The sequence below is a fragment of the Aureobasidium melanogenum genome (assembly GCF_000721775.1).
Source record: "Aureobasidium melanogenum CBS 110374 unplaced genomic scaffold scaffold_1, whole genome shotgun sequence".
Lineage (NCBI taxonomy): Eukaryota > Fungi > Ascomycota > Dothideomycetes > Dothideales > Saccotheciaceae > Aureobasidium > Aureobasidium melanogenum.
Genome location: NW_024470053.1, coordinates 1117654 through 1144417, shown reverse-complemented (window position 1 = coordinate 1144417; position 26764 = coordinate 1117654). Strand labels below are relative to the sequence as shown.

The window sequence follows — 26764 nt, the reverse complement described above, 5'->3', positions numbered from 1 at the left end:
GCCGGTAAGTGTGTCAAAAAAGCAACCAAGGGTAAGCACTATGTGCTCCTCCTGCTCCGATCCCATATGGTCGTGTAGAAAACCAGATAAACGCCCAGATGCTCCCTGCAATGCAATGTCCCGCAGCCCGCATTCTATCATTGATTGACGACATGTCTTTTGTGATTTAAGGTATGCTTCCGTTTGGCAGTCCAAGTTCTTGCATTCAGTCAAGAACTCATGGGAGGACTGTTCAACTCTAGCGGCCGTAGTTGTAACCACCACCGTAGCCACCGCCCTGCATGATGGCTCTGCTAGGATCAATGCCTCTGATCAGAGCAACCATGCTCTCAGGGTTCAATCTCGCCTGAGCAGGATATGTGGATGCATTGGGAATCATGCTGAGAAGCAGAGTGATGTCTCTGGGAAGCGGCTTGGGTGGCGGGGCGACCACTTGTGAGCCGTAGCCTTCTGCACGTTGCCTTTGTTGTTGACGACGACCTGCCGCGCCCTTGAGCGGAGACTCACCACGCGCGAGCTTGCGTGCAGGTTGTTCGACATCAGAGTCTACGTTGTCGAGCGGACGCTTGGGTGACTGTACGTAGCCAGTGGCGGCAGACAGGACGGCAGGGTTGGGCACCGGCTCAACCTCAGTACTGGGAATAGCTGATTCTGCGCCCTTGGGTCTTGTCTGAGCATTGGGGCTGATGATGGTGCGGACTGTGCAAGGGTCGAAAGTAGGGATTCTGAAGCGGTGACCAAATCGGACAAGAGAAGGGTCTTCAGGGAAGAGGTCGGCCATGCGCTTCTCGAGCTTTGTGATTTGTGCAAGTTCGCCATAGTTGGACTCGTACTCATGAATGAAGAGGAAGAGAGGCTTGGTCTTGGCGACATTCTCCGGCTTAGCTGAGAGTTTAGAAACAGTGGTCTCGAAGACAGCACGAGCATCTGGAAGAGTTGTCAGTACAAGTACAAATAATCAGACTGGCCAGAACACATACTTGTGACGTCGTTGGTAGCAATCAGATGCTTGAGGTATTCCATGGCAAAGAGCTCGTCCTCGGGGAAGAGCTTCATGCCACGCTCGAAAATCTTGGTTGCTGCCGGGTCCTTGTAACAGTGGTACTCGATGAGTGCAGTTGCCACATAGACATCGCTGGTGATACGGCCTCTCTTTCTCGCAAGAGCAAAGACGTTTCGAAGACCTCCTACAGGTGCATCGGGCTTGCCCTTTCCTTGTATACGGCGCATCGCACGCATGAGAGCAATCCAGACGAATGATAGCGTCTTGGAGACGGTTTTGATCTGAGCGGCAGTGTCCTTCTGCACTTCCTCGATCTGTCGCTTCTCCTCGGCTTCTCTGGAGTTCGCAGCAGGTCTGTCCTTCGACTCATCTTCGTCCTCATCATCTCTAGCCTCGGGGGTGGGTTCGCGAGACAGCGGAGGCAGCGACTCGTAAAACTCCTTGATTTGGGCAATGGCCTTAGGCTCGCGCGCTCTGATCTTGTCAATCAGAGCATACAATGCATTCAGGCAGTTGTCGTAGGGCTCCTTGACGGCATCGCCACGGCGGACAAGGCTTTCCTCGCCATCTTCGACAGGCATAGTCTGCTCAATGCGGTCGGCACGAGTAAATGCGAGAAGACAGCTCTCTGGGTTGGCCGCGGTGCCTTGGGCGAGGAAGTCATTGGCTTCGGTCTCCATATCATTGTCGAAGCAGAACTCGGCAGCGTCGTACCAGATTTGGGGCCAGAAGCGAAGAGCCATGGTGGCTTGTCTGTAGACGTAGAGAACACGATCGCGATAGGCCTTGATGTCCTCCTCTTTCAAAACAAGCGGATCCTCCTTTTCCCATTCGATCCAGTTCTGCCAGATAGTGACTTGTTGCTGGTACTCATCGTCGCCCTCGCAGCCGGGTGCCGGGGGCAAAGTCGGGACAGTTCTGCGCTTCAGGTCCTGGGTGATCTTCTGAAGGATATTGTAGGAGGTACGAGCGGTCATGTAAGCTGGCGACTTCTCCTGGAGGAACTTGCGGCCCTGTCAGGTGTTAGCAGAATGCCGCCAGAGGAATGCATGTGTGCGACATACCGTCATCTTGTTGAGACCCATCTCGAATGAATCGTATTCCTTCCACAGACTGGTGGTGGCTTGCATGGGGACAGTGATGGCGCGCTGGTAAGCCTTGCGCAAGAGATCCATCTTCTGAGCGTCCTGCCAGCCATTGCCACCAGGGTTACCAGGGCCCGACTTGATAAAGTTGATGTAATCCTGCCACATGTTTCCAGAGTCTTTGTCGTTGCCGATCAAGTTGAGCGCAAAGTCGTACGCCTGAGTAATAGTCTGGCGAGCCTGGCCTGTTGTGTCGGTCATGACATTGTTGCGACGTCTGATGTAGTCGAGATAGATGCCCCAAAGCTGGACGTTGTAGTTCTTGAGGAGAGCCATGTTGAAGATATTCTCTAAGCGGAGGAAGTCGTCTTGGTCTTGCTCCATAAGGGCGTAGGCGACCCATTGCTCGGCCTCGAGATTTGTTAGCTGGGGCTGTTGCAACAAGAAGAGAGAACGGGAGGAGAGGGACTTACAGCAGTTGGAAAGACTTCGAAGAAGCGATCGTAGACGCTGCGAGCATCGTCAAGCTTGTTCTTGGATCTGTGTAGAGCAATCAAGTCAAGCCAAGCATCAACATCACCCTTTGGATCGTCGGCAATTCTGTCCTCCAGCTGACCAACACGGTCCTGAGGCAAGCGAGGCTTTGTTTGGGCAGCAGAAGATGAAGAAGAGATGTTCGCAGAGGGAACAGGAGCATTGGACTGCGGCAGGGTCTGGCCTTGGACAGAAGCACCTTGAGTGGGAAGAGCAGAAGGGGCATGGTCTTGTTCAAGAGAATCAGTAGGAGGAGGGTTATATACGGCTTGTACATTGTGTTGCTGCTGCACAGGAGTCTGAGCGAGCGAACCGTTTGTGCCTGTGCCTTGCTCTTGCTCTTCATCATCTTCGTCATCATCTTCTTCAATGAAGCCACCAATTGTCTTTGGCTTTTGCGCAGTCGTGGGCTCGGACATGCGTGAGGCAGTACGGGAGGGAATCTGGGAGGGAGGCTGAGATACGACAGCGGCGGGCTGGGGGGTGGCCTCAGGCTGCTGAGGCTGGTCGGGCATGAAGCTGGAAGGGTCATAGTCTTCGTCATCCTCTTCTTCGTCTTCCTGGCCTTGGACGGGAGTCTGTTCGGCGGCGGGGTCGTAAGAGGCGGGATCGTACTCGGCAGCGCTCATGGAGGCGAGGAAAGCATCTTCAGCACTCATTTCGGCCATGATGGCGGTGGAGCGCGAGCGACGAGAGAGATGACGCGCGGGGAATGGATCGAGTCGAGTGTCGTGCGCACGAAGGGTTCTGTGGCGAGCTTAACTTGTTATACGTGGTGTTGGGGAGGCTCTAGCACTGGGAAGTAAAAGAAAACGCGAGCAAACAGGCAAGCAAAAGGATGATGAGAAATGCGACAGCAGCAGTGAGCAGAGATGCAGTGAAGTTTGGCCGACTTTGCGCTGCGCCAGACGCCAGAGCTCCGAGGCTGCTCTGCTCGCGCCAACCAACGCTAGCGCCGGGTATACCCGTACCTGCATCTGTGACATCAGACAGGCAGCCGGATGCGATGCCCTGAAGCGTCTTTGAGCTTGTTGTCTCTCCTCGACAAACATCTCGATTCTTCGCCCTCGTCCTCTGACAGTTCACTGTCGCAACATGAATCCGACAATCACCCTTCCGAGGAACAACTCGAATGTCTCGTCCTTTGGCCCAGTACACTCGTCGTCACGGCGGAAAGATGGCCGCATCCGCATGCCTCGATTCTTCAAACGCCTGTTCAAGTTCCCGCAAATGGATTTCGAGATGGCTGTCTGGGAAATGACCAGTCTGATCATCGCCCCCAAGAAGGTCTTCCGCCAGGTCTACTATCAAAAACAAACTCGCAACACATGGCACAGAGCAGATCCCTCCTTCACCTACCTGCTCTCCTTCTTCCTGCTCCTGACCGCCCTGTCCTGGGGGCTGGCCTACGCCGATGGCTTCTCCAAAACTTTACGCATTACCCTTGTCTTCATCTTCGGCCACTTCCTCCTCACCTCACTACTCGTCTCGACCGCTGCCTACTTCCTCGTCGGAAAGCTACTGGGTCCTGGTGTTAAGGGTCTGCCGGGCAGAAACAAAAGAGCTGGCTTGTTTGGTCCACCAGGGAACGATGCCGCCGAGCAACTCGAGTTTGGATACTGCTTTGACGTCTCGATCCGCGCCTTCTTCCCGGTCTGGGTCTGGCTGTACGTCGTCCAGTTCCTACTCATGCCCGTCATCTCACGCGACTACTGGGTCTCGCTCTTTTTCGGCAACCTCCTGTACCTGGTTGCCTTTGGCTACTATTTTGTCGTTACCTTCCTCGGCTACAATGCCCTTCCCTTCTTACATCACACTCAGCTACTTTTGACACCTGTTGTGGCCTTTGCCATTTTCTGGATCGTCAGCTTATTTGGTCTGAACCTGCCGAAGCACTTTGCTCCTGTCCTATGGGCCGGTGCCGACTTGCGCAAGTCTGTATGATCTCAAAGCATGTAATTTCGTCAAGCAAAAGCCTGTTTTTTCCTCTTCCACATTGATGCATGATTCCAAAAACTCTCCATGAGCGTGCTATATTTGTCTTGCCCTACTTCCCCATGTTCAATAGTACGTACTTTTCAAAGTAACCTCTTTGCTCTTTGCTATAGCTTTGCCCATGGAGACTCAACATAACGGTGTTTACACGACATCATAAGTCTATATACAGTAAAGATCCAAGAGTCGGGTGCTAGTATTTACAAGTAGACAAAAAAGAAACGCCGCTGTACATGCCATGCTTCTATCCTTTTTACATATGCACAAAAAGATGGCCTATATCTCCCGTACTCTTACAAATCACCTACAATGCATCCTTTCAAATGGGCAAAGTACGCTTCTGGGTCTTCTCCTCGAAGGTCTGGATCATGTCGCCAACTTCAAAGCCTTCCCAGCCCTCGAAGCCCATACCACACTCGGTGCCTCTGCGCATTTCTTGAACATCCTTCTTGACATTCTTAAGACTGGTCACGGTACCTATTTCTCAAGTCAGCAGCAAATTCTGGAGAGCAGAAGATAAAAGAAACTTACCATCATATACCCTCTCCTCACCTCTGGTAACTCTGACCCGTGACCCTCTGCTCACAACACCGTTTCTGACCTTCAACCCTGCAATCTTCATCTTCTTGCGTCCACCGATGCCAATCTCGAAACTCATGACAACTTCAGCTTCACCAGTAACTTTTTGGATCTTCTGCGGTGGCAGTTTTTCTTCGAGTACTGCGCGCACATCGTCGACGATGCGGTAAATGACGTTTTGCTCGAGGATCTTGATGCCCTTGCGTTCAGCACGGCCAGCGCTTTCAGGGTCGTGAGGTAGATTGAAGGAGATGATGTGACCTCCTGCTGCATCGGCGTGCTCAATGTCAAACTCGGAGACTGGGCCGACGGAAGCGCGAAGCAGTTTTGGCAAGCACAGAGGATTGGTCATTTGGAGCAGGTAAGCAGAGACAGCCTCGGCGCTACCACTGACATCGGCCTTGATGATGAACGGCACAGTTTGATGACCAGGAGTCTCATTTTCATCGGCGTCAACAGCTGTTTTGCGGGTTGCTGTGGGCTCGACATCGGTACCTGCTGCTCTGGCTGCTTTCTCAGCGGCCTTTTCGGCAGCCGCAGCTTCCTTGGTCAAGTCACGTTGAATTTGCTGTTCGCGGCGTTGGGCATTGATCTTTTCCATGTCTTCAGCCATGCGGATGCGTTCAGCCTTTTCGTCGCGGAAAGCGACTACATCGGCAGCCTTCTGTTCGTTAGGTGCTTGGATGACTTCGTCGCCTGCGTCGGGTTGGTCGCGCCAACCGTCGACTTCGATGGGTGTACCAGGACCAGCAGACATCTGGCTTACTCCTGCCTCATTGCGGAGACTGCGGACACGAGCCCAGGTCTTGCCTGCCACGATGATGGTACCAGGCTTCAGTGTACCGCGGCGGACAAGCACAGTAGCTACACGGCCACCGGGCTTGGTAGTGGCTTCGATGACCCAACCCTCGACTTGACCCTCGGTAGCAGCACGGTGGTCCAGGATCTCAGAAAGAGTGACTGCTGCATCTTCGAGCTCATCAATGCCTTGACCAGTCTTGCCACTGACAGGCACGACTTGGGTCTCACCACCGAAGTCTTCGATTTCAACACCATGGCGAGCCAGGTCTTGCTTGACACGCTCGACGTTGGCTTCTTCCTTGTCGATCTTGTTGACGGCAACGATGATAGGTACATGAGCAGATTGAGCGTGCTTGATGGCTTCAATGGTTTGCGGCTTGACAGAATCGTCAGCTGCGACAACCAAAATGATAATGTCGGTCACAGTGGCACCACGCTTGCGCATCTCAAGGAAAGCTGCATGTCCAGGTGTATCGAGGAAGGTGATGGTCTTGCCGCTCGACAAACCAACACTGAAGGCACCAATGTGTTGCGTGATACCTCCGTGCTCAGAAGCTGCGATCGATGACTTGCGAAGGTAATCAAGAATGGTAGTCTTTCCGTGGTCAACGTGTCCCATAATTGCAACGACAGGAGGTCTGACAGGCAGGAATTCTTTGTCCTCGGGTGCAGGCTCTGGCAATGCCTTCAAGTCACGCTCCTCAGCCTCAGCCTCTTCCTGAGCACCGAGAGTAGGGTCAAAGTTGTACTCCATAGCAATCAAACCTGCCTCTTCAGCACCAAGAATGTGATCGTGCGATGTGTTTTCGAACCCAAGTTCTCCCATCTTCTCAGCCATTTCTTGATATGTGACGTTCGTCAGCTGTGCCAGTTTTGAGACGCTGACGAATTCTGGTAGGTTGATAGGAGTCATGGCCTCCGCACGTCTTGCTTGTCTTGCAGCTTGACGTGCAGCCTCCTTTGCTGCCTTTTCCTTCTTTGCCTGGCGGGCTTTCTTGCGTTCATCACGGTTGTTGCGCATAGTGCCAAAGTCACCTTCGACATCGTCATCATCGTCAAATCGGCTGCGGCGGCCTCTACGAGGTTTGTCATCGTCCTCTTCGTCTACTTCGTCGAACCGGCTGCGGCGTCCTTTGGCGGGCTGAGACTTGCGCGTATCGGCTTCAGCTTCGTCGTCTTCCTCAACGAAGCGAGACGCTCTGCGAGCATTGCGCTCTGCCAATTTTCTGGCTGCTTCCGCCTCAGCAGGGTCCAGCTCTTCAGCTTCTCCAGAGGCCTCTTCAGGTGCCGAGACTCCATATGCAGCAGCCATGTCTCTTCCAGCGCTTCTAGATTCTCTGGGTTGTCGTACGTCTCTGTCAGGTCGTGTCGCATTGCGATCAACTCGTTCACCACGAACAGGCTTTTGACCTGGTGTTCGTTCAACCCAGCCAGGCTTGGGTGGGTTAGGACAGTTGCGGAAAATATGACCTGGCTGGCCACATCTGACACAAGTCTGGCCCGGACGCAGAGGTCTGGGAGGTCTGCTTTCAACATTCAAAGACTCGATGTTGAAACCACCCAATCTTGGCCGCCTCTGCCTGTACTCTTCGAATCTTGCATCAATATCTCCAGCTGAGATGGATGAAACTCTTTGGTTGCCTCCATTACCACTTTCCTGCTCCTGCTGTCTCGATTGCGGCGGCTGGCGTCGCGATTTCAAAATACTCCAGTTTTGAGCATTTTCAAAGGGCTTCTCATCTGGCTCCTCGCGATTGTTGACCATCTTGGTGGAGAAGCGAGGTCCACGAGAACGATCTTCCTCCGCCCTTTTGGCCTGTTCCTCTTGGACGCGCATCTTCGATTCGTCAACGAGTGCACGTCTTGTCTGCTGGTCTTGCTCATCAAACAGAGATTCAATAGGGGATGTTGAAGGTGTTGGCGATAACTTGTTCTTGCGAGCCAATAATGCTTGGAGCATCCTCTCTTCCTCTTGCGACAGTCCACCAGCCTCCTCCGATAACGACGATGTAGATTGCGATTCTGCCTGAGGCGGCGGTGGTGCTGCAGATCTTGACGGCCTTGGGCGTTGGTTGATGAAGGAGGTTGCAAGGTCCGTAAGCTTGTTGTTTTGAGCTACGCGCGGTTCTTCTCTCTGCTGGCTATCTGCTTGTCGTTGTGATTCTTCGCTTCGCTGCCAGTTGTTGAAGGCACGATCTCTGGACGTTTCTGGTCTTTCTGGTCTCTCCGGTGGTACAAACTCCGAGTTGTGCGGTGCATATCGCACCTTGACCGGTGGGGCGGGAACTGGTTCGAAAGCCTTTCTTACCTGGTCCAGATCGGCCGAGAAGATGTCTTCGTAATCCTCGGAGGGTTGCGACGCCTTTGAGACAGGATCCTCAGAAGGCTGGAAGGGTTGTGACGAAGGCGTTTGCGTGTCTGAGGATGGGGCAGCATTTGAGGCAGAGGTGGATGACTGAGAAGCGGGAGTGGGAGACATCCAGGACGGAGCCTTAACCGCAGGCTTTGAAGGAGTATTTGGCTCGCTCTTGAACTGAGGTCTTGAAGCAGGCTGTGCTACAGGTTGGTTGTTCCGTGTGTGCCCCTGACGCGTAGGTAGAGTATCCATACTAGGCATGTTGTTCTCGGACTTGTTAAGATCAAGGTCCTGCAGAAAGTTGTCATGCGAGATCTTTGCATGTTGTTGTCGACCTTCGCGACGAGCGGTCTGGACGCGATTCAGAGGTCGATTAGCAGCGGGGTCTACAGCTTTAGGCGGACTGGCAGTCTGTCTTTGATTGTACTGATTTGGTTTCTGCTGCCTCTGCTGCTGGAAGTCGTTGAGTCCCTTTCCCTGAGTCTGTTGCGCCTTGGATCTCTGTGGCTCCTTCGGCTGCTGTGCTTGTTGCGACTGTTTTTGCTGTCCCTTCTGCGCCTGAGACGTCTTGCGAGAGGCATTTCCAAACAGCTTCTGAGAAGCGAGTCTCTCATTTGTCTCCTCGGCTTGCCTGCGGCGGGTGGCCTCTTGTTCTTCTCTCTGGCGTTTCGCCGCCTGCAAGACCTTCTGGGCTTCTAGCGCGGCATCGGGGATTTCAAAGGATGAGAAAGGGTCGTTAGGATCCTGGGCCTGGCTGGTACTCGAATGGAATGCATTACTCCGAGCTAGAGTCGTTTGAAAGGCGTGAGGGTGTATGCGGCCAGCGCAAAAGCTGCAAATGCTTTGGCTCGAGGACGCCTGTGTCGTGTGGTCAGTTGGTTTCTCGTGTGATCAATTGCCTTGACTTACCCTCAACAACTTGGACCTACGCATGCCGTCTTCGACTTGCCTCTACAGGTTCACGTTCGCAAAGGTCGCTCTGTGACGCTTCCCCGAAAACTTCTTGGAGCACATGCAATTGCGGCGTCGTCTCTCGTCCGGGGCTTGCTCCACCTAAATTGGTTTATCTCCGTACATAGTCGACCTGCATGGCCCTCACAAAAATATCACACGAGCACTGCCTAGGTTGGCAGACGAATCAAGTAGGAGCAACCGTGTCGTAAACTGCCATATGCTATGCACAAAATCCCCGAAGCACTTCCTGGAACCTGCTCCGATAGCCTTGCCTCCACAACCCTCAATTCGCTCATCAAGTCATAAAAGCAATGCCGTTTACTTCTTCTTGTTGCCACGGGCCTTCTTGGCTGCGGCTGCTGCTCTTTGTCTCTCCATGCGAGCCAGCTGCTCGGCCTTTTCCTTCTCGTGCTCTTCTCTCTCGGCCTTCTCAGCTGCCTTGCGTGCTGCCTCTTCCTCTCTGCGCTGTCTGACCAGTTGCAGTCTCTCCAGATCGTTTCTGGCTTGTTCCGTCTTGCCCTCGGCGTGCAGCTTTTCGTATCTCTGCTTGGCTTGTTGTGCTTGCAGCGCCTCGCGCTCTCTTCTGGACAGTTGCGACATGTCGGTGGGCTTGTTTGACTTCTTTCTGGGTGCCTCGTCGTCGGATCCAGCAACTACGGGCTTTGCGGCCATCTTGGCGGCCTTTGCGGTGTGGTTGGGGTTTGCGGGCATGTCATCGTCTGATGAGTCCGAGTCGCTATCTGAGGGCATGTCTCCGACCTGGACGGGTCCCTTCTTCTTTGCGATGGCTGCGGCCTTGCGTGCCTTGGCTGCCTCACGTCTTTGCTCACGGGTCATTTCCTGCTCGACGGGCTTGGGTGCCTCCTCCTCGCTCGACTCCTCCTCTGAAGACGACTCCTCCTCGGACGACGAGTTTTCCGAGTCTGATGCCCACATGCTCTTCTCAGCGCCTTCGGCGTCAACGGGACGGAGATCTCTGCTGAAGTGCTTGCCGCCTGGGCAAACGAGTCAGAGGAGTCGCACATCAAATACCATGACATCGTCACTTACCACCGCGCTTGGGCTTCATGAACTTGCCGCCTCTACCTCTAGTAGCCATGGTTGCAGTTATGAAGTTTGTTGTTTTGTGGAAGTTTCTTTATCGACCTTGCGGTGCGAAGTCTAGTATTCCTGGTGGATGCTCCTTGGTATCACGGTCGTGATATGCTCAAAAGTCGCGACAAAGCTGTGTTGTGGTTGTGACGAAGCAAAATTACTTTGGGCTCTGATCTCGCTGACCCTCACTCGATCTTCCACTGGAATTTGCTGACCAGCAGTCATTTGTCCTTGGCAGGCGCTTGTCGCATCTGGTCCGTGCAACTCTCTGAGGTATAAATCTCTGTCCTCCCCTTCACCCTCTTCGTTCGATTACATAAACTGAATTTCCCTTTATTCACCAACGCCGTGTTTGTTCCTGTTGCGAGCGAGGGGGGAAAAAGGGAATAGATTGACATTTCGTCTGCTTACCCCGAAATCTTCAAATTCTATGAGGATCTAGGAAATATTTTGGATGAGACAGAAAAGTCTGCAGCTGCGCTTCTTGTAAGGACGAAGACGCATCATTGACAACGTCTGCCTGTGGTTGGAACATCCGCGGTCAGCTAAGCATGGGTATGCCTTTGTTGCTTGCTGTTCTTATTCTCAGTGTGCTGCTGTGAACTCTCGTCTGTCGTCACCGCTTGAGGTCCTGCTTTTCATGAGATCTGCTGTGTCGCCAGCCGCGGTACTCCCGAGCTCCTGGTCGGTTCATGATAATACTGTCAAAAATGCACAACATTCTACGGTTTTGAAAAATTCCATTGAAAGACTGCGGTCAGGAGTGTCTCTTTTGAAGTGGTCGATCTCCGAACTCAATCATACATTTTGATGGCTATGAGGTTGATCAGCATGAGCTGGGAGGAATGTGAGAATGGTTCATCCCAGAATCACCCAAGCAAGAGCAAAAGGTTCGCAACTCTTGTCTCTCTGGCAAAACGATGTCGCAGCCGTGAATCGAACACGGGGCTCGTGCATGGCAAGCACGAATTTTACCACTAAACCACTGCGACTTTGTTGAAGCAGATTTGAGCTTGTGGGTATACAATTCTATAGACAACACCCACACATGGTTTACTGTACTGGCAATACTCCCGACACAGCGTTGGGCACCTCCTCAAGACTCTTGACAATCACTGACGGTCTTCCGAGCTCGCCTTCAATAAGAGCGTCCTGCCATCCATTGCCTGCTCTGTCCACCCAGCATGCCTGCATGCCTACTGCGCGAGCACCTGTAACATCGAATGGGTTTCCACTGATCAACCACATGCTCGCCATATCCTCTTTGTTGTTAGGATCCTTTCCAACTGACTTGGCAAGGTGAGCGTAAGATTCTGGCGTAGGCTTGAATCGCTTTGGCTCCTCGACCACAACGATGTCCTTGAAAACCGAGGCATGTTTTGAGAGATCTGGCGATTTGTTGACCGAATTGGACACCATTGTGTGTGTACCGTTCGAGAAGACCACCGGGAAGAGATCGTTGCGCTTGGAGATAGCCTCGAGGGCTGGCGCCACATCGGGGAAGATGGAAAGCGAGTCGTAAGCCTTCATCAGATCATCGATGTCCTTCTGCTCCAGCGAGACAGAGGATTCAGCCAACGCGTGCCGCAACGAACGCAGTGTAACCTTGCTAAAGTCCTCGTACTGCTCTGTGGTGGCGTAAGTTATAATAATTAGACTAATGGTGTGGGCTTGCGTACTCATGCTGTTCAGACGCCATGTGTATTCCAATTGGTACTTGCGCCATGTGGTTGCAATTGTCTGGGCCTTTTCTTGCCCAAAGTGTGAGGCGAGCTTCTTAGCAATCGACTCAGTCGAGAGAAGTGTGCCGTAAGCATCGAAGGCCAGGATGGTTTTGCTTTCACCACTCATTTTTGCTGTGACTAAAGATTGGAAAAGAGAAGATCTGGAGAATCAGAAGCTGGGATTAAGTTGTTCTTGAAGTGTTCACGAAGTTATGATGCGGATGGCAGTCAGGAACGGGGCCTCGGATGATGCAATGGAGGGGCATGCTCTGCCATTTCTCCGCCCTTTCGCAAACCTTCATCAACTCACATCTGCGAGCATTTGTCACCCGACATCAAACCTATGTCGAAAGCTCCATTAAATCGACCGTGGCTATGCAGACATCGGGTAGCCTTGCTGTGTAGATGTTGGCAAGATTCCATCCCACAATATGTGTCGTCGGACGACAATGACTGCTGAAGAGGCGCAACGCCGATGTGTAGAAAGAGCTGTAAGCTGAAGACATTTCTGCTCTTTCCGCTTCGAGGAAGCCTGTATCGGGGTAGCACAGTGTAAGTAGAAAAGGTAGGTGCGACGATGGATAGTTGCATGCTGGTCGAACACACGCGGCTTCTGACCTTTGACCATCTCAATCGACACCTACTTGTGCTCTCTACTTAACCCTTCTTCGCCCCTCCTCTCTTTTCTCATTGCTATCTGTCCTCGATCAATCCTAGACCCAATCGCTCATCTATCTTGTCGCCATACCTCTATTTAATCGACTTTGGCCTTTTCCTATCTACACCACAAGATCCCGTCGACCGACCAAAGAGATTCTGCCGGCCATGAGCACCTACCGTAGATCAAGGGAAGACAGTGTTTCAGCCGCACCTAACACCAATTTTGACATCAGACGACACTCATCTGCCGATGAGGACATGCCGGATGATGGTGGTAAGTTTGGATCGCACAAAATGCAGAAGATAGGGCTGAACATGAAAGGCGAGTGGAACGGTTTGCAAAGGCTTGTCTGTTCACCAAGTGCTCCAACAACGCCTCGCAAAAGGAAGATTCATTTTATCGAGCCCGCGCCTGAGCATCTTACTCCACGACGGTCCAACACTGCGCCTCCAGGCTTTCGTATCCCATCCACAACCACCTTGGATCGCGAGTCAACCAAGTCAGAAGAGCGAGATGCCGAAGAGGTACAGCCTGATCTGATCTCATTCGAGGATTTCGAAGATGTACCACGCGAAGCAACGCAGAATCTGGATGAGATTTCTCTCAACAGCCATGAAAGAGACCCAGACTTCTACGACATGGGTGGAGAAATGGTGACCTACAGCAATGACTCTACACCAACCGAAGAGCTTCCTCAGGTGTCCCAAGATGAGAATGACGACGCGGACGATGCAAAAGATCCCTTGTTCTCCTTCCGCCATACAAAATCGTATTCAATTTCAGGTGCCTCGTCAATACCTCAGGAAAGACCTACTTCAACCAGGTTTTACCGCACATCTTCGGCATCAGGGCTCTATTCCAAACCGGCTTACAGCCCGATCATCAATGCGCACGTCGCTGGCAGTCCCATACGTTTCGACTTTTGCACTACACCTGTAAACAATGATGATAGCGAGGAACAGCTTGAGGATATCTCTCGATCATCTCGAAGCCAGGCCGCGAGTTCTGCGTCCAGTAACAGCGCGTACGCAACACCACATGACGACAAAGTCACGGCCACTGCGACTGAAAGGTCGGCTCCATCAAGCGGTGCATCGAGCTCGAGTGTCAATACGAGAAGTGCAACAGGATCCAGAAGCGAGATTGCCTTGGAAGCAGTCAAAAGGAAGCTCTCCACCATGTCCCGCGCGAGGAAAGCTGGCTCAAAGCGTAGCGAGAGGCGAAGTCCTGAACCTTCGTCCAGCCCCGATGAGGTCTCAGCTGTCCCTTTGAGCACCCGTGCAACAAGTGATAGCCCAAGGAAGGGTCGTGGTGAATACTCGGCCAGGCACAGTCATTCGGGTAGCCCAACGCCTGCTACAACGCCAGGCGGGATGCTACGATCTGAGCCGCAATCTTCAATGCAGAGTGCCCGAGTATCGCCACACCTCAAGCCAGCCTTGAAACATGCCGGACCCAGCATACCCACTAGCGCCAGTACTATTAGCGATCGATCCATACCCTCGCATAAGGATAGTCTCGAGCTTGTACGCCACCGCTTGGGTGAAGATTGGCCCGGTGTTGATCCGCAGCTGTCTTGTACACGGGACTCGATTGTTCTGGCTAAACAAAGATGGGAGAGATATCCCAGGTCGCACGCTGTTGTTGACGAACAAAGTGGACAGATCAAGTATGCAGGACTCAGCACCATCATGGACGCCAGCCCCCCAGACCACAAAACATACTTGGCTGCTAGACGTGAACAGCTGGCAAAGCAGAAAGAATTGGAGTGGCAGCGTGAAATTGGTGGACACCCAGAGAATGACAATGACTGTCCTATCTGCGAGGTAGAGAGGCCTCGAACCAAAAGATTGGCGAGCTTGCGAGCAGGTTGAAGTTTTGTAGGCATGTTTGACAGAACAACCTAAGCCTCGGCGAGCGAGTATGTGTACATTGACTTTTTCCCTTGTAACGCCCTCTTTGACCCTGTGACATTGGCACCTGCTGTTACGCCCAATGACGCCCAAATAAACCGCTTGTCGGTGGTTGCATCTAGTCCACTTCAACACCCAATCTCTTCAGATCTGCACGAGCGACTTCGATCTCGGCCATGAGCTCCTTGTGAGCCTCTGGAACATCGTGGAAGGTCATGACATTGTAGCCGAGCTTGCCCAGGAGGTATGCGCCGAACGAGATGAGGGCCCAGAAGGGAAGCTGAATACTATGGTTAGTATTGTGCCGGGTGGTAGCTCCGCGATAAATTGGACGAAACATACGTAAGGAATGATGTCGTCCTGAATCTTGGCTGGCAGGGGGATCAAGCCAAGGAAGAGGGCCAGGTAGAGCTGTAAGGCATCGCATCAGTCTTGTGCACACGATCATTTGTAAAATTCGAACGTACGGAGGAGACGAGAAGGAAGATGGAAATGGTTTGCGTGGCCCTTGTCATTTTGGCTGGATGTGTTTGTATAGACTCGAAGAAGGGGAAAGTCAACGTTGCTGTTGTCGCTCTCGTCGAGCTCTCCTTTGATCTGCTGAAAGTCCGGGGTTCCCAAGCGCTGCCCTGATTTTGTCTTGGCGCTGGTCGGGTTGTCACTCCTGATTTCACATCAACCAGTTCTCTATCTTGGCTTTAGGATATACATCGCTGATACTTGGTCAGATCTGGGAATCGATGTGATGTCTGACTTCGAATGGGCTCAGTCTGTGCTGGATGCTGAAGAGCGCCCTAGCTTGAGCAATATTGCAAAAGCACTTCAAATTCTTGCCGATTCCAGTGCTGACCCTGTCTTGAGATCACGCATGCAAGATGTCTCATTTCAGCAGTTTCTGTCATTATTTTCCGGTCTTGCTGCGAGTAGCGAGCAAGAATCGTCAGATCCGACGCTATGGAGAAATCTGCTTCGCTGTATCGGCAACATGATCGCCGACAATGGTAAGAGGAGGACACAATTGTATAGAGCCAAGAATACTGATTGTTTTGCTTCTTGCACAAAGACTCTCGTAGATCTGAAATAGTTGCAGATCCAACATATTTGAAGACCTTGAACTCATTCTTGACGTCCACCTCGAATTCTCCTGAGGCTCTGGCATTGGCAGACACCACCATCAAGGTCGTCTTTAATTTGTGCACTGATTACAGTAAGTCTAGCAATCAGAAGTACAGGTAAAGATCTAGGTATTGAATTTTCTCTAGCTCCTGCTCAAGAAGAGTGCTTCACGCAAAACATCCATCAATCGCTGATCTATTGCCTCGATACGCGCTTTTCGATCGACGATGGTGTCTGGAGTCTGGCTCTGGACCTCACCTGTATGATCGTGGAACATAAACAGAAATTGAAGCCATCGGACGATTTCCCTGACTTCGAGATTACTGGACCTCGATTGCTGAAACTCCCTCTCGCGGAAGTTGATGCAACAGCTTTTCTCGATGCATTGACACTTGTTGCTGCTCATTTACTGGACAAGAATTTCGTTCAAGCTCTCGTGAAACACAAGCAAATCGAACATGTCTGGAAACTGCTCAAACGTACCGAACACAGGAGGCTGAGCGACCGCGAAGCGGAAGATGAGGAAGACTATGATGAAAAGCAGTACCTGCAATTCCAGCTCGTCTTGTCACAAGGATTGGCCGATATGACTGCCTTACCACTCTACAACGAGAAGTATGACACATCAGACGCCTTCATTCAATCTCTATACTCGCAAACGATATCCACACCAGCAGATCCTACATCGCGATCGCCTATCGCACCGGCAGCTTGTCTGATTCTGGGCAACCTCATCATATCCGACGAGGCAGCTATCTCGCTAGCACCTAATGTACCCATCAAGGATCTCTTTTCTGAACTAAGTCGATCTAATGATTCTGCCTTCCTCAATGCTGCGTCAGGACTGCTACGCCATCTTGCAACACCGATGCAGAATCGCGAACGCTACTTCGCGGACAACGAGTATCTACAATCAACTAGGCATCTTTACACGGACATCTCGCTAGAACAAGTTCAGATGGGCGGTCTTGCGCTTACGCGTCAAATGCTTGCAAACATGAAGTCGAGATTGGTAGCAATACTGTCCGACGCGAACAACGACTTCCTCACCACATTACTCACTACCTACCGAACCACCACATCCACCTCGGTCAAACTGGAGATGTCGAGGCTTGCTGTCAGTTTCTTGCGTACCCTGCAAGCATCTTCGGCCACAGTTTCGGAAGTAGAGAACGGAGAAGAAGAGGCTACGAAGGCGTTGTTCGACACACCAGTAAACACATCCTCGATTCTCGACCCGCTCATCTTCAGTATCAAGCACGCAGCTGAACCAGGTCTCATCGCCATCCAAGCAGAAGCATGGCTAGGCTTGAATCTCGCTGCTCGTCTTCCTAACGGTGCAAGCAAAGTCGGCAATGCTTTCTCCGAGGATGAAGCCCTGTTCACACTGTTCAGCCCAAGACTGGGTGGGCAGATATCTGAAGGAGCAGATGGTGAACAGCCCAAGGACTCACGTCCCGAATGGCTGAAGGAAAAGGAAAGGGATAATGCTGTTCTTCTGGCTGCTGAGCTGATGAAGGCTGAGGACGTGGATGAGAGCGTCAAGGAGAAGTTCAGCACGGCGTTGCGCAACAGAGAGATTCGCATAGGATAGGGTTGACACAACAGTAATAAAGGGTTATCACAGTATTGGTATGACCAGGGTTTCCCCATCTGCATGCACTTTGGACCCTGAATGACGTAGAGGTGATCACAATGGAAGGTTAACAACATCTCAAAACCACCATTGTTCTTTCCTTAGCTTGCTTGTCTTGTATCCAACACATAACAAAACATTAATTTCGAGGAGAGTCTCACTCAATTTTATCCTTTGGGAATTCTCGCTTTTTTCGTTGCAAATCAAGCGCAGCAATCCGATCCTAGCATAAAGATTATGGCAACCCAAACAAGCGGCCGCTGCCTCTGCGGAAAAGTCCAAGTAAGTACACGCCAACAATATCCTCCGATCTTCTCTAACAATGACCAAGGTCACCGTATCTGACAAACCTCTCACATCATTCTCAACCCTCTGCTGCAACTGCACAAACTGCAAACGCCGCTCTGGCGGCATAGCCTCCTACGCCTTCATCGTACCTAAACAACACGTCTCCATCTCCGGCTCAACACACAAATCATACTCGGACCCAGATACTGGAAGCGGCAAACCTATGACAAGGACACTGTGTACCGAGTGTGGTAGCCCGGTTTGTATCATTGAGGCTGCTAGTCCGGATGATAGATGTTTGCAGTATGGATTGTTTGCTGGCGAGATTGAGTTGCCAAAGCCCGAGATTGAGTTCTTCGGTAAGGATAGAGTTGTGTGGGTTCCTGAGATGGGCAAGGATGTGAAGGAGACGGCTTGAGCGCTCTGGCAAACGTGTCGAGAGCATCAGCAAACGAGAACGATGGTCCGTATTGGATGTAAAGCTACTTTTTGGAAGTTGCACGTATTGGACTGCACGCAAGCAACAGCAACATAATTGAAAGTTGAGTGAAGAGATCATGGATATCGACATAGCTATACTTTTGCACTATATCAACTGCTGCTAGGCTCCATAACTGCGAGTCGCAGCCCTTCCATGAGTTCGAGCAGATTCTCGACCAGTGGCGGCGCTGACCTCGACGGCCTCCCGTTCATCCTGAACACGTCCATAAGCACACCCATTACCGCAGCAGGATCTGATAATAGCACATGCGAAGCGCTGGGGTCACCAACAGCTTTCTTGATGGCAGCCTGTCCTTTGTTCAAGTTGATAAACCTTTGCGCACCATTGTCGGCCTCGTCCAGCATCACGATACTCTCGCCACGTCTTACAGATGATGTATTGCTCATGGAGTCGAGAGCAGATTCTGTTAGCGCAGAATTCGAGATCACGCCGTACGACCACAACGCGAGGCCGGCCTGATACAGCACAATCGCGTGGAAGTCGCGCAGACATCCAGTGGGTATCTTTCTTGCCGCCGCCACGATCTGAGCGGCGTGATAGACGCCTTGGCGAGCACTTGATGACTTGGCCCAGTCCTGCAGCAAGGGGTACACCCTTCTTGCTTCCGAATGACCTTCTGCGCCAGCGAAGAGGTGCATCTCTTCAAGAGAGATATGTAGATGCATGTGCAGCAGCTCCAGGGAAAGAGTCATGGCGGTATTGGTATGAGAGCTCATCTTCACGCAATCGAGCAGCTTTGTCAACTCAGTCAGACGCGATGACAGAAGCAATTTTGAATTGCTCCAAGAGCTAGCGTGACCTCTGCTGATAGAGCACATTTGCCGGTACTCCCAAATCAGTCGCCATGCAGCGCCGAGCAGGGCCTGACTCGCTGTTGTCTCGTCAAACATATCGTGTCCCTCCCCGAGAAGCTCAACATCCTGCAAAAGATCAGTGAGCGAAGGCTCTCTTTGTTTGTGCTGATTCAAATTTAAGTACGTCTGCTTCCACTTCTCAGCTGTCGCTGCGAGCCACAGGCTCTCTGCTTCTGGCAGAGGTAGTCCGAGCTCCGCATAAGAAATAAGTGGATTGGTGAAGAGCGCGATCGACTGACGGGTATCGTACTCCAGAAGATAGAAGACTAGTCTCTTGCGCATTTCTTGCTTAGCCCAGGCATGCCACTTGTCTTCAAGAGCCTTTCCCACATCTGTAGGATACGGGACTATGGTTTCATAGGCGGACCTGCGGAACCAGCCTCGACGTCGGCACATGGTAAGGTATGGTTGCAGGAAGCTCTCCGCGATTTCCATCTTGCGTGAATTACCACTCCACAAGCCGGCGCTCAATCCGATGCAGAGTGATGTGACGCACTCGATATCACCAATGAGTGTGTTGTCTCTCTCAATGTTCTGGGGAACTCCAACACGGATGACTTCCATCAGCGCAAACCCCATCTTCCTCAAACTAACGTCTGGGGCCAGAGTTGCTCCACCAACAACCATTGCTGCTATCAGCTCTGGCCTTGCGTTGTTTGGACGAAACGTTGGGAGATGCATCATCCTGTTTGATATCGCAGTCTTAGATGATAGGAAGTACTGCAACAGGCTATCCAGAAGCTCAAGCGACGGGAATGATTGCATGGTCTTCTGAAGCGTCTCTTCATTTGAAGAAGACATGAAAAGCGCCATGATACGATCCCGCATCGTGTATGATAGCATCTCGGATGTTACTCTGCGTTGCACCGGTAGTCGCTTGCTGGTCTCGCCACTGGGGAGAGAGATGTTTTGTTGGTCGCCCATGCCACGATCCTGGGTCACTGGACGGAAACGCCACGTAGAAGATTTCTGAAGTGATTCAACACCAAGAGCGGATGGTGGCTCGCTGGCAGACCCAGGTACAGATCGGTTGGTCTCAGGGGTCTCCACAAATGAAGTAAATGGTATCTCGTGATTATAGCCATCCAAGAAGTTGAGATCGAGATCATTCAACTCAAGGTCGGTATTCGCACCAAAATCGAAGACATTTCGTGGGGTCCAGGTCCCTGAAACGTGCTCTCCTGGCGCGATCTCCCGAGGGAAGGGGTCACCGCCAATAATACTCTGCAGGAAGTCATGGAGAAACCCACCATCATGGTCATTTGTAGGCACTGATACGTGATTGGGAGCCTGTTGACTTATGATCATGGGCTCTGTTGAGAGCTGATAAGGGTCGGTACTGCCATGGTCCATTGGGAGGTTCATCGAGGGGTTCGTTGGAGGGTTCATCAAGCGATCCACCGAGGGGTCCATCGATGGGTTCATTGACGGAGTCATTGAGGTGTTCATTGCGGGGGTCATCGAGTGATCCATGGAGGAGTTCATTGATGGCATATCAGGTGGCATGACGATTGATTCGCTTGCAAAGGCCAACAAATCTCGAGCCACAGCTTCTTTGTCCGGCGGTGGTGGGGATGTCTGATAAACGCAAGTGATCTGCTTTTTGTTGCACCTCGTACATGGCTTCTGTTCATCGCAGCGAATGTGCAGCTCGGCACAGGCTTCGCATGCTTTGCTCACACGACCTTGACGATTTGGAGCTGAGGTGCCTGTAGATTGCTCTCCTCGAGCTTCATGGCCAGCGACATGGCGTTTCAAGAGATCACTGACATGCCGTCAGCTGCTTGTATAGTATGCAACATGCTCTCCCGGGGGTTGGAGACTATTACATGTAGCTGCAAGAATGCACAATGATTTCAGAATCGAGAGTGTGGCCATGGAAGCACCATAAGATTATGTTATTTCCTTGGATGCCACTCTACTCTGGAAGATATTGTGCATTCTCATAGCTAGCTGTAAAGGTCTTGAGCACACGGGGAGGATACAAGTCACTCACGCTCTGGCGAAGCTCTTATTGCATGTTTGACAAAGATATGGCTTTTCCTAAAGACAAGACATGAATATTAGTATAACTCGACACAACAATTCAAGGGCAATACTGACTTTCGTATGCAAACGAACGTGCCTCGCAAGATGATCAACGCGTGAATAACTCTTCCTACAGTCACCACACTGGAATAATTTAGATGATTCCTGAGGTGTCTGATCCGAACTGTCGTCTCGGGCGCGTTTGCCCAGCACTGAAGGTGGGGGAGCGTCCATCCGTGCTGGATAGTCGCAGCAAACAGGAGATGTCACGTAGCGGGCTATGTGGAGATACAAAAGGTATATGCCCGACCCCTCATTCTTTCGAGTCGGTTATCAAGTCGGTTCTCGCTGTGGGTCGCATGACTACGACGCGAAACGTTCCAGATTTGTGGCGTTTCGATCCCGCTCCCTCCACCTTCCCGATTCGGGACCCCACTGCCGAATGCTAGTGCAACCCATGTCCCCATAGCGTACTATCATCTAGACTTGTATTCAAGCTGCTCTTTCGCTCGACCAACTGCAAATTATTGACACACACAAAGACATTATCATAATAATGGGTATGAGTTCGAAGAAGAAAAGGCTCGAGCATAGTCTAACAGGAGCAGGTCTGACACCAGTCCACTTTTTCAGCCATGGCTCAACTATGATGTTGGGCGAGGAGTCCACCAGTGCTGATTACTGGAAGAAGTGCGGTGACGAAGCTTTGGCACATGGTATCAAGGGTGTGGTCATGATGGTGAGTAGTCTGTTGCCAAATTGCATTCGATATACTGACAAATTCAGGGAGCACACTGGGATGCCCGAGGCGACAAAATCATGGTCTCAGCGAATCCCAAGCCAAACAAGAGCCCAGTAGCATACGTTCACCCTTCAAAATATGTCGACTACGAACTCAACCCGGACTTGCCTACATCTGATCGCGTGCTAGACTTGCTGCTCAAGGCAGGTTTCAACGCAGAGAAGGATGCCACTTTCGACTGGATTCACGACACATTCCTGATTCTGATCCGAATGTTCCCCAACGGCTGTCCTCCTACCACAATCGTCAGCATGAACGCATACTACGACCCTCACTACCACATGAAAGTCGGCTCAACATTGCGATCGCTGAGAAAGGAAGGCTACCTGATCGTTGGCACAGGAGGTGCCGTCCACAACCTCTACCGCAATGTTTGGTGGCCTATGGTCCAGCACAGAGACAACTTTGCTCAAGTTGCCCCGCCAGAGAAGTCTCTCTTGGAGTTCAGGCAGGCCGTCGAAGATGTCATGACACAAAATCAAGGCCCTGCTCTGCGTAGAGCCATGACACGCTTGATGAAGCACTATCACTACCGTGACGCCCACGGCACAGATGATCACTTTATGGCAGCATGTTTCTGTGCCGGTGCTGCAGGTGATTGGGAAGATTTGGAAGAGCAAGGCGGTGTTTTGGGTGCAGAGACATGGGAACTTCAGAACATGTGTAATTCACAGTTCACAATCGGAAATTGGCAAGGAAGCAGGGCCATACGTGCTGCTGCTTGAGGATGTGGCTTTAGACGGATTTCAATATCTTTCATGATATCAATATGCCTTTGAATTACTTCCAATCTGTGCTACTGTATTGATGGCTGTTTTCCTCTCTAGACTCCCGTCGTAACAATATTCAGAATCACTTCGACAAGCATTGTATGTCTGTAGCTTTGGTAACTTATCGCGGCGGAGCGAAAACATGATAAGTTTGATTTGTCCTTGCCATGTAATTATTCAGAGTCTACAGAGATTACTCCAAGAATGCGTCGCACTTTCAACAACGTGTGTACGAATCGAAAATGCATTTTCATAAGACGCTAAATGGTATATATCTAATTTACTTTCTACATTTGACCAAATTGCTGCTCAGAAGTGGTCTACTCCTCCTTAGGGGGAATGACGGGAAGAGTGACATAATTGACAAACTTATCGCTGAAGTGAATGAAGTTTGTACCCTTGAGCTTTTCCTCCGATCGATCAACGGGGTCGTTGTGACCAAAGATGCCAGAGCCTTGAGTATCACCACTGGAGACCTCGAAGATAATCTTACCACCCTTGTCGACAACGACGTTGGTGGGCCAGATTTCAATATCCACAGGGTATACCTCTCCAGGGATGACGGGCAGCTTGTCGGTACTGAAGTAGTCTCTGTGGGGCAGGTAAGGACGGTGCTTGTAGTGCTCGGGATTGGTCTTGCGCATAGATACACGCAGCCATCCCTTGCAGAGTGGAACTGGGTCTCCAGCAGTTCCTGTGTAGAAGACCTCCTTGCCTTCGGGCGAGATGTGTCTGAGAGTTACGAAGAGATCGATGTCGGTAGGTGTAGGGCCGGTGGTATCTGGTGTCAGTGAGACGTTGAGACGAGCTGTGACATGACCAGTGATCTCTGTCTCCTTCTCGAAGGCAGGAGTGGTGAACTGAATCATCTCAGGCTTCTCAAGCGTGCCTAGAGCTCTGTAGCCGAGCTTGGCCTTCCCTGAAGGAGTCGAAGTCACGAGCTCCTTCTCGGGTGTGAGATAGTAATTCGTGTATTGTGTTCTTGCAATCGGCCACTCGTTCTCTTGTCTTCTAGGGTAGGTTTGTTCTGCTTTGGCATCGTTGAAGCCAACATCGCCCTTGCGAAGGACAATATCCACCGTAGGGACCTTGCCCTTAGTAGCCCAGCCAACTCTGTCTTCACCCTTGAGGAAGGCATCGAGGAAACTGCGTTGGATCTCAACTTCCTCATTGTAGTAGAAGGGAAGATCGTGACGGCCAGTGATACAGCGAAGATACTTGAACTCGGAACCGGCGTGGGTGAAACCCTCGATGTTTCCACGAAGATGGAGCAGGATGCCGCCCCAGTTAGCGACGGAGAGCAGCGGCACCCTGATGTCACCCATGTCGTACTCTTTCGAAGCGTAGTAGGGTTCGTCGCGGAAGCTTCACAGGGTTAGTCTATGTCCAATCTGCGCTACCTCATGTTACTCACTAGTTTCTTTGGTTGTCGATGTTCTGGTCTTGTCTGTTCGCAGCTCTTTCCTCATCCGAGAGATCACCCTCAATTGTGTCTGGGCCCCAGTTGCTTGCCTTGCGGCCTGGTCGTCCATATTGGTTGGTGATGATTTGGCGGTTCCACCAGAATCTGATGAACTGGTTGGACAGAATACCACCATGACGGCAACGATCTCTGTAGTAGTCTGACATACCCTCCCAAGGTACAATAGCAGACAACCCCTTGGGATTTCTTGCGGCCACACGCCACTGCGATCCAGCGAAATAACTGATACCAAGAAGACCGACCTTTCCAGACGACCACTCTTGCTCCGCACACCATTCGACCACATCAAAGAAGGCTTCTGAGGTACCCCTTGACATAGTGTCGAGCAGACCAGGAGATTGACCCAGCCCACGCTCGTCAGCACGGACTACTGCGTACCCATTCTTGGTCCAGAAAGCAGGGTCAGGAGTTTCCCATGCTGAGTGCTCTGACTTGTGTTCAGGATTGACCTCCGAGTAACTTTTTGCATGGAAGTCAGCATATGGGATGTCCTTTCCATAACTGTCTGCTATTAGCTCTTGCCCTGGCTGAGGTATCCGTCATTTCCACATACGGTCCGTAGGTAACCAATACAGGGACCTTCTCAGATGTCTTTGGTCGGTATACATTGACACGAACCAAGCCTTCGCTTGATCTCAGTGTCACAGTGGCATTCTGCTCGAAGACATAATCGAAGGACTTGTCGTCCACGGTATGGAGGTCTTGAATTTTGTTAGGCATCTTGTGACAATGACGAGGATCAAAAATGAAAGGAAGGGTCTACGTACCCTGGTCTTGCAAGTAGGAGCTTGCCTTTTTGTTCAACAGTAATCACGTCTTTGTTTCGGCGGCGGGGACGCGAAAGACCCGAATGGCGGGGGTCCTCCACATCCCGCTCCAAGATGTTCCTCCACTTTTCATATGGGGGATCTACCTTGATGATGAACCATGTTTGCGGGGCAGTAAAGCGGCTGTGGATAATGGCAATCGAGTTCCCAGGCCAGAAATAATTTCTCAATTTTTTTGTTCACTTCAATCTCTCATAACGACAAAACATCATCTCGTCAAGTTTACCAAGACACATCCAAAATGGCCCACAAAGGAGAGCTTCCCCCTTACCAAAGACTCATTACCGCACACAACGAAGATGGCAAGGCTGTCTTCGCAAAGATTGACGAGACTGGACCCTGGGATGGCAGCATCAATGGTGGAACTGTCGGCTTCTCTCTTGGTTACACAACTTCAACTACGCCGGTAGACATGACCAACGATAAGGACATCGCGCAGTACAAGGAATATTTGGTGTCACCACCCGGCCTCGTAAACAAGCAAGGTTCTGTCCTTCGTCTGGTGGTGCGTAATCTTAGAGCAAGCTTTTCAACGCAACTGCTGATCAAATTAGGACTGCCCCCCTGGTACCACGTCTCCTATGCACCGCACTGTCTCACTCGACTATGGTGTTGTGCTCTACGGAGAGATGGAGTTGGTTCTCGACAGTGGGGAGACTAGAATAATGAAAGTTGGAGACGTCGCAGTGCAAAGAGGAACCAACCATGCGTGGAGAAACACAAGCGATACCAAGTGGGCTCGTATGATGTACGTTCTCCAGCCGTCGCTTCCTATCGAGATCAACGGAAAGCCTTTGGATGAAGATCTCGGACCTATGGAGGGCGTTCGCAGTTCAACCTAAGGATAACGAATCGACAAATTGTAGAGATTAATTCTAGATCATCATTTCACATCTTTGACAACCTTGACAAGAACAAGATCTACTGTACTATACCACAAAGTAATCCCTGCACGAAAAAGTAGATCAAAATAGACTGTTGCACTTTCAGATATTAGAAATGCTTGGTTGAATGTTCCTGAAGCTCCAAACGCCGTGAAAACAGCATCTCCAATGCAACAAGTAGATCCGTTCAGTGTTCTCCTCCAACCTGCCAACGGAAGTACGTGTTGTTCAGCTTTCCTCCAGTAGCTCTCCAAAGTCTATTGGTCGCCTGCAAATGAAATCAGTATACTAATTCCTCGTGGTCTAGAACGGCTCTTACCGATGTGAGCACGATTCCACTGAACATGTTCCAAATGAAAGCTCGCTCGATACCATTCTGTGTGGTGTCGCGGTACGCGAAGTCGAGATCATAGTCGACAGGGCGATAGTCTGGAACCCGGCGAAAGTTGTCCTCCCAGTCTGCTGGGTTGTTGCCGGCACCTTGCGGCGCAGGACGAGAGTTGGGACTTTCTGAGACGTCGTTTTCCTCACCACTGTGTTGCAAATCGTAATCGGCGAGTGTCCTGCCTAGAGAGTAGACTGTGCGGTTCTCGGTGAGAGTGACGGACATCGTTGTGGTTGATTTGACGGCAAGGATGTTAAACGAATTTCGGTTTGTCGAGAGGCACGAAAATCAGACGAAGACAATCAGAGGTATATTCAGCCTGAGCCTGAGAATATCGAATGCCGGATCTGCGACAGGAAGTCTGGATTGAGGTTGCACAACGGGTTCCCCGCTTCTCCGTAGCTGGTGATCATCCAGCCGCGGGGGACCACATCGGGATGTGTGGAGAGCATGGCCGCGATATTAACAGGTGATTTTGATGTGATTCTG

General features: G+C 51.3%; 14 protein-coding genes across 14 annotated transcripts; 6 read left to right on the top strand and 8 right to left on the bottom strand.

The window, feature by feature from the left end:
* Window positions 1-238: 238 nt before the first annotated feature.
* M437DRAFT_36651 (Suf-domain-containing protein) lies at window positions 239-3041 on the bottom strand (the record flags this gene model as incomplete). Its single annotated transcript, XM_041019487.1, has 4 exons — window positions 239-927; window positions 981-2016; window positions 2068-2499; window positions 2562-3041. 4 exons carry the CDS (start codon window positions 3039-3041, stop codon window positions 239-241), a joined length of 2637 nt encoding a protein of 878 aa, XP_040884441.1.
* A 772-nt stretch (window positions 3042-3813) lies between these two features.
* On the top strand, window positions 3814-4566 carry M437DRAFT_36314 (UNC-50 protein; the record flags this gene model as incomplete). Its single annotated transcript, XM_041019422.1, has 2 exons — window positions 3814-4147; window positions 4187-4566. The coding sequence occupies 2 exons, from the start codon at window positions 3814-3816 to the stop codon at window positions 4564-4566; spliced, it is 714 nt and encodes a 237-aa protein (XP_040884440.1).
* A 370-nt stretch (window positions 4567-4936) lies between these two features.
* Window positions 4937-6910, bottom strand: M437DRAFT_37866 (initiation factor 2; the record flags this gene model as incomplete). The annotated part of the gene is made up of 3 exons (XM_041019731.1): window positions 4937-5094; window positions 5149-5632; window positions 5684-6910. The coding sequence occupies 3 exons, from the start codon at window positions 6908-6910 to the stop codon at window positions 4937-4939; spliced, it is 1869 nt and encodes a 622-aa protein (XP_040884439.1).
* Window positions 6911-9625: 2715 nt separating this feature from the next.
* Window positions 9626-10406, bottom strand: M437DRAFT_80061 (uncharacterized protein; the record flags this gene model as incomplete). Its single annotated transcript, XM_041027280.1, has 2 exons — window positions 9626-10302; window positions 10358-10406. The coding sequence occupies 2 exons, from the start codon at window positions 10404-10406 to the stop codon at window positions 9626-9628; spliced, it is 726 nt and encodes a 241-aa protein (XP_040884438.1).
* Window positions 10407-11455: 1049 nt separating this feature from the next.
* On the bottom strand, window positions 11456-12253 carry M437DRAFT_36269 (haloacid dehalogenase; the record flags this gene model as incomplete). The annotated part of the gene is made up of 2 exons (XM_041019411.1): window positions 11456-12030; window positions 12082-12253. The coding sequence occupies 2 exons, from the start codon at window positions 12251-12253 to the stop codon at window positions 11456-11458; spliced, it is 747 nt and encodes a 248-aa protein (XP_040884437.1).
* A 698-nt stretch (window positions 12254-12951) lies between these two features.
* Window positions 12952-14661, top strand: M437DRAFT_80059 (uncharacterized protein; the record flags this gene model as incomplete). The annotated part of the gene is made up of 2 exons (XM_041027279.1): window positions 12952-13060; window positions 13109-14661. The coding sequence occupies 2 exons, from the start codon at window positions 12952-12954 to the stop codon at window positions 14659-14661; spliced, it is 1662 nt and encodes a 553-aa protein (XP_040884436.1).
* Window positions 14662-14818: 157 nt separating this feature from the next.
* Window positions 14819-15215, bottom strand: M437DRAFT_35821 (dolichol-phosphate mannosyltransferase subunit 3; the record flags this gene model as incomplete). Its single annotated transcript, XM_041019327.1, has 3 exons — window positions 14819-14980; window positions 15043-15111; window positions 15168-15215. 3 exons carry the CDS (start codon window positions 15213-15215, stop codon window positions 14819-14821), a joined length of 279 nt encoding a protein of 92 aa, XP_040884435.1.
* Window positions 15216-15445: 230 nt separating this feature from the next.
* Window positions 15446-17410, top strand: M437DRAFT_80057 (uncharacterized protein; the record flags this gene model as incomplete). The annotated part of the gene is made up of 3 exons (XM_041027278.1): window positions 15446-15701; window positions 15764-15907; window positions 15963-17410. 3 exons carry the CDS (start codon window positions 15446-15448, stop codon window positions 17408-17410), a joined length of 1848 nt encoding a protein of 615 aa, XP_040884434.1.
* Window positions 17411-17689: 279 nt separating this feature from the next.
* M437DRAFT_36939 (uncharacterized protein) lies at window positions 17690-18158 on the top strand (the record flags this gene model as incomplete). Its single annotated transcript, XM_041019538.1, has 2 exons — window positions 17690-17734; window positions 17784-18158. 2 exons carry the CDS (start codon window positions 17690-17692, stop codon window positions 18156-18158), a joined length of 420 nt encoding a protein of 139 aa, XP_040884433.1.
* A 173-nt stretch (window positions 18159-18331) lies between these two features.
* On the bottom strand, window positions 18332-20602 carry M437DRAFT_80055 (uncharacterized protein; the record flags this gene model as incomplete). The annotated part of the gene is made up of 1 exon (XM_041027277.1): window positions 18332-20602. One exon carries the CDS (start codon window positions 20600-20602, stop codon window positions 18332-18334), a length of 2271 nt encoding a protein of 756 aa, XP_040884432.1.
* On the top strand, window positions 20512-22651 carry M437DRAFT_71224 (LigB subunit of an aromatic-ring-opening dioxygenase LigAB; the record flags this gene model as incomplete). Its single annotated transcript, XM_041025643.1, has 3 exons — window positions 20512-20515; window positions 21733-21863; window positions 21911-22651. 3 exons carry the CDS (start codon window positions 20512-20514, stop codon window positions 22649-22651), a joined length of 876 nt encoding a protein of 291 aa, XP_040884431.1.
* Window positions 22652-23016: 365 nt separating this feature from the next.
* On the bottom strand, window positions 23017-24899 carry M437DRAFT_38348 (alpha/beta-hydrolase; the record flags this gene model as incomplete). Its single annotated transcript, XM_041019818.1, has 3 exons — window positions 23017-24061; window positions 24111-24680; window positions 24733-24899. The coding sequence occupies 3 exons, from the start codon at window positions 24897-24899 to the stop codon at window positions 23017-23019; spliced, it is 1782 nt and encodes a 593-aa protein (XP_040884430.1).
* Window positions 24900-25247: 348 nt separating this feature from the next.
* Window positions 25248-25848, top strand: M437DRAFT_71222 (uncharacterized protein; the record flags this gene model as incomplete). The annotated part of the gene is made up of 2 exons (XM_041025642.1): window positions 25248-25511; window positions 25561-25848. The coding sequence occupies 2 exons, from the start codon at window positions 25248-25250 to the stop codon at window positions 25846-25848; spliced, it is 552 nt and encodes a 183-aa protein (XP_040884429.1).
* Window positions 25849-26077: 229 nt separating this feature from the next.
* On the bottom strand, window positions 26078-26500 carry M437DRAFT_37325 (uncharacterized protein; the record flags this gene model as incomplete). The annotated part of the gene is made up of 2 exons (XM_041019607.1): window positions 26078-26158; window positions 26210-26500. 2 exons carry the CDS (start codon window positions 26498-26500, stop codon window positions 26078-26080), a joined length of 372 nt encoding a protein of 123 aa, XP_040884428.1.
* Between the last annotated feature and the right edge of the window lie 264 nt (window positions 26501-26764).